This window comes from Trachinotus anak, unplaced genomic scaffold, assembly GCF_046630095.1.
Source record: "Trachinotus anak isolate AG129_WGS33_773 ecotype Australia unplaced genomic scaffold, CSIRO_AGI_Tana_v1 ptg000032l, whole genome shotgun sequence".
Lineage (NCBI taxonomy): Eukaryota > Metazoa > Chordata > Actinopteri > Carangiformes > Carangidae > Trachinotus > Trachinotus anak.
Genome location: NW_027273883.1, coordinates 15,706,853 through 15,715,538, shown reverse-complemented (window position 1 = coordinate 15,715,538; position 8,686 = coordinate 15,706,853). Strand labels below are relative to the sequence as shown.

Below are 8,686 nucleotides of genomic sequence, written 5' to 3'. Positions count from 1 at the left end.
TTAATGTCCTGCAGAGCGTGTGTGTGTGTGTCATTTTGTGTGTGTGTGTGTGTCTGTGTGTGTGTGTGTGTGTGTGTGTGTGTCTGTGTGTGTCTGTGTGTGTGTGTGTGTGTCTGTGTGCGTGCAATGAAGGATGCAAAGCACTAGTCAAAACCTGAAGTTATCATGACCATCTCTCCCAGAATCTGTTAAGAAAGCTGTATGTTATATATACACACATATATAAATAAATAAATAAATATATATATATATATAAATATATATATATATAGTAGGGTTATTTTAAAGTAAGTGTAAAAGACCTAAAAATGAGAAAATATGTGATCTTTAAATTTAAGTCTTTGTTACATGTACAAATAAACCCTGAGTTTGTAAATATTTGTATACATATTTCTAAACCTGTTTAATTTTTCTATGCACTTTTTTTATTTATAATGTTATTTGCCTAATAAAGATGTTACAATGTTTAAACAAACTCCATTTTCATTATTAAAAAATATTGAAAAGAGAAAAGCTCATAAATGCACAGCAATAAGAATTTTCTGGAAAATTACAGAGTTTTTTTTTAATGTACATTTTTCATTAACATTTGCTGACTGTTACTGTAGTTTAAATGATTACAAAGATTACAAAGATTCTTTTAACAGCCACAGGGACAAGGAATGCTATACGTCCATCTCATTCAGTTTGAGTTGGGCGAGGACAAGGATGGCATCATTGCGCTCCATTTGTCTCAGCAGCTTAGCCAGGTGCCCTACTGTCCAGTCGGGCTGCCGGCTGGTGACTCCCTCCAGCACAGCTTTCAGAGGGCTCTTACTGTCCTTCATAGAGTAGGTGTAAGTGATCCAGGAGGAGGAGAAGGAGCAGTGGGATGCCAGATGTTTGGTGTTTTTCACTGTGGGGCCATCTGGATCCAACAAAATTATCAACTGCTCCAAGACATCCAGGTTGTCCAGCACCGTCTGTAAAGGTGCTGACAGGATTTCAGAACCTACAGAATAAAGATGGTGGATGGAAAATGCACTCATTCGTCTCTTTTTTCACAATTACTTTATTTAATTTGTGTTGTTGGAGCTGTTGGTGGAATGATGTGTAAGTGAAAAATACAGTGATTTGTGCATATAATATGCTGATCAGCAGCCAATCTACACTGGCTGCTGTTCAGCGTCTGGACCAGTCTGGACCTCTCTCAGTTCATTACTACTTGAGGGGCTGCCAACAGAACATGAAACACAAATGGCCAGTAAATTTCCAGACTTTTTAGGCAAAAACAAGTTTGTATAAAACTGCTGTCAACCATTACTCTGACCTCTGGATCTTAACAATGTCTAAGGAATAGCTGAAATCAGAGATGCACAGTTTGGCTGTGGATAGAAATAACTAATTCCCACTCACTGATAATGTCCTTCACATCATTTTTGCAAGCCGGAGCAGTGAGAGGAGAGAATCCATCACTGATGACTGAAGATCTTCTCCTATAATCGAAAACTAAGTGCTGACCTGTGTAAAAGACACATATGGTTAAAATCAATGTCAAATGCTCCCTGTTATAAAATTGCATTCCAATATAATAACATGTTAGCCAGTTTCTGGTTCTTTTAGTGTTTTTGTTTTTTTGCTTTCCTCACTATTATCTCCATTCATCTGTGTCTAAAGCTTTACTTTCAATATACAAACCTCTTTTCCGTTTCATGTAGATTATGCAGGCAGATAACACAACAAGCGCAATGGAAAGTAGGATTGCTAATGGTACAACCCCTGCAAAAAAAAAAAAAAAAAAACAGAAAAAAGTTTGTTTTTTTTAAATGTTAAATTTAGACTGAACAAATGTTGTAACATCAAGTGTATGCTTAACTTACAAAGTACACCAGAACTAGCAGCTGCTACTGAACCACCGGAGAAGGTAGTTAATACAGCCGTTTCATCCGGTGTCCAGCTGGATCCTTGATTTGTCTGAATCTGAAATGAAGAGAGTGAAATCTCAGTAGGTGACTGTTATTGTGGCCTTATTCTGGACTGCTGTGTCCTGGGCCGCCTACACTACAGCTATTGTGTCTTATGTTAACTTTAATTCTGTATGTAATCCTGATTTATATTTGTCTGTTGTGCGTTGGTCAGTGTTTGCGTTCACTGGGTTGAATCTTACGTGTTGTTTTCTGTTGCGACCTCAGCTGCAGCCACAGTCACCTACAGACCGGACACACCTGCGTGGGACCAGTTCACGGAGGCGGGAGCAGCGGCGGGATTTGATTGCTGGCCAGAAACAGCAGAGGCCACGGACGGAGCAAAACAGGGGGAACGGTGCCAGGAGTGCGTCCACCCAGGCGAGCCACAACTGGGTGGAGCAGCTCAGCTAAAGTGCAGCTGCAGAGCAAGAGACTTTAAATAAATACTGTCTTTCTCGTCTTTTTTTTTTTTTTTTTGCTTTTTTTGCACCGGCTCTCGCGTCTATGATGCCAGTTTGGTAGTCCAGTTTTCTTGACCAGTTGTCAGTGCAGAGCCCTCCCCCGGTCCACACTGCGCTCACCTGACGCCTCCCGAGGAACAGCTGCTAATGATGGCCATGATCCATGTGCGGCAGCGGCGGCGCAGCGCAATACAGGCGAGGAGCTTTCAGCTAATGTTCACATCAGGTGACCTCGGTGACTGTGAATCATGACTGTGGCTTGGTTGAGGCTGCCAGGTGGAGCGGCCCAGTGTTTCTGAAACAGCCGATCTCCAAGCGCGCAGCGGTAATGGTGAACAGAGCAACCGTGAACAAATGAGCGCAGTGTAAGAAAACGGGGAATTCACAGTGGAAATGACTGAAGGGTTAAAAATGATGAGTTGTGCAGTGTCCCCGCTGTTATAACGACCTACATTATTTAACCATTCTAAGGTATTTTTTGTGAAACCCACATGACTCAACCCATGAACCTGGGGAAATTTTGTTGGCGTGGTTACGTTTCCTTTTCTAAAATGAGGCGTCACATAACACTTCCCAGTGTCATCACTGTAGAGCACCTGAACAATTGTCCCGTTCAATGTAAAACAACTTAAATATGGATTACCGTGGACGAAGAAACATGCAGAAATGTTGTGGGTTCCTGAGAAGAAAGATACATCACTTACACACACCAATTCAAAATGCCATTAAAATGATAAATAATACATCTTGCAGCGTTATGCTCATGAAAAGTGGACTCACTTTGACGGGGACTTGGGTCGTCCGCTCTCTATAGACAATAAGAAAAAAAAAAAAAAGCTATCACCGGCTTTTGCTTTATGAAATATAAAGCGCTCCTTGTTAAAAAAAAAAAAAAAAAAAAAGTTTCCATATTATGGCCACTTCCCGCAACTTCTAAGGTCAAATGTATTATTTTTGATGTGATTTTTTTTTTGTGTGATCCGTTTCTTTACCCTGTTTGTGGACTACAGGGGTCGAAATCCAGAGCCCTGGTTTGCAGTTTGTCGCGGCATTGACGCGGTTTCTTACCTTATCTCTTCGCACTGCGTGTCAGTGGTCGGGATGCAGCTCTGTGCCACGGCATACCCAGGCGGACATGAAGCACACGGCCGGCAGACGGCCCAGCTGCCATCGTTGAAAGTGTTGACTTTGCACTGTCTGTGTGGGAGCTCATGTCGCCCCCCGTTGTCATTATATCCACAGTTGGTGGTAACTTCATGTCCTAAATTATTGGGACAATAATAACATAACACAACACGATATAACATAATATAACACCATATAATATAATATAATAGAGCCGATAACGACCTACCTGGTTTTTTCGCACAGGGCACACATGCTGCAGTGTTCTTATCCCAGCGTGTTTTCGGGTCACGACATTTCAGAGAGTACAACATCCTGAGCGCAAACAGTTCGGTAGAACAGCTTTAACCTGCACATCTGCACACACAGACTGTACAGCTTGTTAAAAAAAAAACCCACGTTAAACCTCCGAGTTATTCCAAATAACCCGTTTTGACCATTTTATGAAGCTATTATATGGCTTCGTGGGCTGTTGTTAACCGGGTATAACCATGTCCTATAGGTAGCCCATTGATTTAGAAAAAAGAAAGCTATACCCTGTAAAATACTGTGTAAAAATGAAATGTGGGCGCGGATTTGTAAAAGCACAACAAAGAGCCTGCAGCTTTACCCAATGGAGACTGTGAAGCGTCCAAATCCAAATCTAAATAAATTAGACTTACTTCGCGGATGTGGTCGCCGTCAAAATGCTCCACTGCTTTTTCTGTGATGTAATAAAGAAGTCTACAAATCCGTGCACGCAGTTTAAAAAGTCGTGGACACGGCCTGTTCCTATGTAACATACGTCTGTAAGATAATGTCTCCAATGGCTCTGGAGGATCTTACCCAACTCACAAGATAAAATGTGATTTCAGACTGGGCGTTGAGTCTTTGCAAAGTCTGAAGGCGTGGAGATTAAATATGTGGGCAAAGTCAAACCATAGGCTACTGTTGAGTCGCGACGCAGACAGGGTTGCGAGTCTGATCCATGCTCAGGGGCGGACCAGGCTACCAAACTAGTTGTGTTCCCCTGGGAGGAACACTATCCAGATTACAAAATACAAAAATCTGGGACTGACCAACAAATATTAAAAAAAAAATATGGTTTTGCATGTTATTAAAGGAGAAAGTAAATGCTACATGTATAAGCGACTATATAGTCATATCCAAAACCAAATGTAATAATAATAATAATAATAATTATAATGATAATAATAAAAATTATTTGTACAGCGCCTTTAACAGAAGCATTTTTCAATTCAATGTTACCTTTAATTACAGAACACCTTCAATTACAATTTGACTAGTTGGAATTAGGAAACAGTTCCATTTACAGTGCATCCAGAAAGTATTCACAGCGCTTCACTTTTTCCACACTTTGTTATGTTACAGCCTTATTCCAAAATGGATTAAATTCATTTTTTTACCTCAAAATTCTACACACAATAGTCCATAATGACAAAGTGAAAAAAGTTTGCTTGAAACTTTTGCAAATTTATTAAAAATAAAAAAATAAAAATATAACATGTACATAAGTATTCACAGCCTCTGCTCAATACTTTGTTGAAGCACCTTTGGCAGCAATTACAGCCTCAAGTCTTTTTGAGTATGATGCTACAAGCTTGGCACACCTATTTTTTGGGCAGTTTCTCCCATTCTTCTTTGCAGAACCTCTCAAGCTCCATCAGGTTGGATGGGGAGCGTTGGTGCACAGCCATTTTCACATCTTTCCAGAGATGTTTAATCGGGTTCAAGTCTGGGCTCTGGCTGGGCCACTCAAGAACATTCACAGAGTTGTCCCGAAGCCACTCCTTTGTTATCTTGGCTGTGTGCTTAGGGTCGTTGTCCTGTTGGAAGATGAACCTTCGCCCCAGTCCGAGGTCCAGAGCGCCCTGGAGAAGGTTATCATCAAGGATGTCTCTGTACATTGCTGCATTCATATTTCCCTGCCCCCTGACTAGTCTCCCAGTTCCTGCTGCCGAAAAACATCCCCACAGCATGACGCTGCCACCACCATGCTTCACTGTAGGGATGGTATTGGCCAGGTGATGAGTGGTGCCTGGTTTCCTCCAGACATGATGCTTAGCATTCAGGCCAAAGAGTTCAATCTTTGTTTCATCAGACCAGAGAATTTTGTTTCTCATGGTCTGGGAGTCCTTCAGGTGCCTTTTGGTAAACTCCAGGCGGGCTGTCATGTGCCTTTTACTGAGGAGTGGCTTCCGTCTGGCAGCTCTACCATACAGGCCTGATTAGTGGAGTGCTGCAGAAATGATTGTCCTTCTGGAAGGTTCTCCTCTCTCCACAGAGCAACGCTGGAGCACTGTCAGAGAGACCATCGCGTTCTTGGTCACCTCCCTGACTGAGGTCCTTCTGACCCGATCGCTCAGATTGGCCGGGCGGCCAGCTCTAGGAAGAGTCCTGGTGGCTCCAAACTTCTTCCATTTACGGATGATGGAGGCCACTGTGCTCACCGGGACCTTCAATGCTGCAGGAATTTTTCTTTACCCTTCCCCAGAGCTGTGCCTCGATACAATCCTGTCTCGGAGGTCTACAGACAATTCCTTGGACCTCATGGCTTGGTTTGTGCTCTGACATGCACTGTCAACTATGGGACCTTATATAGACAGGTGTGTGCCTTTCCAAATCAAGTCCAATCAACTGAATTTACCACAGGTGGACGCCAATCAAGTTGTAGAAACATCTGAAGGATGATCAGTGGAAACAAGATGCACCTACGCTCAATTTTGAGTGTCATGGCAAAGGCTGTGAATACTGATGTACATGTGATTTTTTTTGTTTGTCATTATGGGGTATTGTGTGTAGAATTTTTGTGGTAAAAAATGAATTTAATCAATTTTGGAATAAGGCTGTAACATAACAAAGTGTGGAAAAAGTGAAGCGCTGTGAATACTTTCTGGATGCACTGTAAATTAGAACGAAATATTTTGTGTGTATAAGAACATTTCATTTTTGTGAAAGGATTTAAATTTGAAGAAAAAAGGAGGAGACAAGGTGCAGTGTCCTAGGGTGGAATTTTATAGTGACATACTCTCTTAAGCTCTTTTGTATACAGTATAAATTGGGCCAGCTACTGTATACTGAATAGATGTTGATTTAATCATTTCTGTTACGACTTCAGGATCTGTGAGTAGCAAACTGTTAGTCAAACCACTTCCATTTCGATATCCAAATTGTTTAAAATAATTATTGTTTTTTTTTTGTTTTGCTTTTGTTTGTTTTTTTAAAATGTTTTTCTTCTGAATGTTTTGGATGAAAGTAATGCTGAATATTAAGTTGAGTCAAAAGCAAATTATGAATCATATTTTTGTTCAAAATGATGAAAGCTTATTCAGAGGCAGAATTTCTTAATGAGGTTTTATGATGCTGATAGTTTAGAGGAACTTGCAAAACTGCTGACACTGAACACAAGCATGTTGCAATGACTGTCAGTATGCAGTTTTTGATCTGCTGCTGGTGCCAAAAATCATCATTAGGATTCATCCTATGGGGACCTTGGGTGTCTGTACAAATATTTCCATGTGGCTCCACTGTTCAAACTGGGCTGGAAGCCAGCTGTTAATAACACGTAACACTATATAGCCAGCTAATAGGGCTTCCCAAAAACTAGTAGCTAGCTATACTAGCCAAATATAATATCATCTGAGCTAGCACGTAGCTACAACGCTCGTGCTTAGCATTTCACCTGCCAAGTCTTTACTGGATGCTCAGAATATCTGTTATTTTGGAACATTCTGCTGCGTCGTACTCTAGTTTGTTTTTCTAGCCTTTTCATCTCGACCTGTCTCCTTTCTCTTTTTGCTGCCGTCCATGCTTCCAAGCCAGCGAGAACAGTGAACACACACATTCCCGGATAATACCAACATGTCTCTGACAACTCTTTATGAGCCCAAAGGAGAGGTCATAGATATTGTAGCGTCATTCGCTGACCATCTACAATTCAAGGCACACCATGGTTGTACCACCTGAGAAGGGGCTGCTCATTTACCCCCCTACTGTAAATATAGACTTGGTTGTGGCTTGCATGCTGTGGAGACAAGGGGCCACAAACTCAAAGTTTAGGCTGGCCTGATGGTGCAACAAGGTAGCCTTCACAAATGTCTCAAATCGGATGCTTCAGTCAGCGCACTCACATGTAGTACACTGTGTACACATATACACATTGGCGATGTGCATGAAGAGACTGCCGAAGGGATGATGTATTTTTGTAGGACAAGCCAGATGTTAGCGTCACCCTAGTTCCCTCACAAAAAACAAAACAAAACAAAATCAGAATCAGAATCAGAATCAGAATCAGAATCTGTTTTATTGCCAAGTATGTTTTCACATACAAGGAATTTTTTCTGGTGATTGGTGCAATTGATCAGCAACAGTGGGGCTCTCTAGCCTTGTTGATGAGGCTAATAGCAGATGGGAAGAAGCTATTTTTGTGGCGAGAGGTTTTGGTCCTGAAGGACCGCAGCCTCCTGCCAGAGGGGAGTGTCTCAAAGAGTTTGTGTCCAGGGTGGGAGGAGTCAGCTACAATCTTCCCTGCACGCCTCAGAGTCCTTGAGGCGTACAGGTCCTGGAGGGATGGAAGATTGCAGCCAATCACCTTCCCAGCGGAGTGGATGATACGCTGCAGTCTGTTATTGTCCCTCTCCGTGGCAGCAGCGTACCAGATGGTGATGGAGGAATCACCAGATTTGGTCATGGCAAAACAATGGGCTTTTGGATTATTGCATAAAATAAGGTCTATGACAAATAAAAGTTTATGATAAATGCTTTGTTCAGCAGGATAATCTTCACAAATGAGCATCACTTTTGTGATTTTTGAAGCCTAAATACAATCAACAGAAGTAAAAAAATGTTAGACTACACTGCCATTGCATGAATACATCATCACCACTAAACGTGTTGACCAATTCTACAAAAACCTTTCCTCTTAGAAAGTTAGTAATAGTTTGCAAAAGTGTAAGTATAAACTCAATGAAGCTGTAAAGGCGGACTGGTGAATTGACTGGTTTCCATGTTCAGCATGATAATGTTTGATTATTCAACTGATCTTCTGTTTATTACTCTTTTTTATTCTTTTATTATTCATTTTTCAGTCGTCATCATCATTACTGAAGCATCAGAAAACAACATGTTTGTGAATATGAATATATATGTGAGGAT

At 41.3% G+C, this 8,686-nt stretch overlaps 1 protein-coding gene across 2 annotated transcripts; it reads right to left on the bottom strand.

Moving 5' to 3' along the window:
• Positions 1-20: 20 nt before the first annotated feature.
• On the bottom strand, positions 21-4,619 carry igflr1 (IGF-like family receptor 1). 2 transcript variants are annotated; one of them, XM_071470719.1, is made up of 9 exons: positions 4,195-4,619; positions 3,762-3,902; positions 3,476-3,668; positions 3,188-3,215; positions 3,051-3,086; positions 1,860-1,959; positions 1,678-1,758; positions 1,396-1,500; positions 21-991 (listed from the first exon to the last, which is right to left on the bottom strand). In XM_071470719.1, the coding sequence occupies exons 2-9, from the start codon at positions 3,844-3,846 to the stop codon at positions 666-668; spliced, it is 954 nt and encodes a 317-aa protein (XP_071326820.1). In that variant the 5' UTR covers positions 3,847-3,902; positions 4,195-4,619; the 3' UTR covers positions 21-665. The 2 variants fall into 2 exon arrangements, with proteins under 2 accessions (XP_071326820.1, XP_071326821.1); XM_071470720.1 differs by having other exon boundaries at positions 3,762-3,847.
• Positions 4,620-8,686: the final 4,067 nt, after the last annotated feature.

What these genes read in the sequence shown, in the direction of transcription:
- igflr1 (XM_071470719.1), bottom strand. Translation starts at nt 3,846, where the DNA reads ATGTTGTACTCTCTGAAATGTCGTGACCCGAAAACACGCTGGGATAAG. An exon ending in ACGCAGTGCGAAGAGATAAG is followed by an intron (nt 3,216 to 3,475) that starts GTAAGAAACCGC and finishes TATTGTCTATAG; the next exon opens with AGAGCGGACGACCCAAGTCC. An exon ending in CGACCCAAGTCCCCGTCAAA is followed by an intron (nt 3,087 to 3,187) that starts GTGAGTCCACTT and finishes CTTTCTTCTCAG; the next exon opens with GAACCCACAACATTTCTGCA.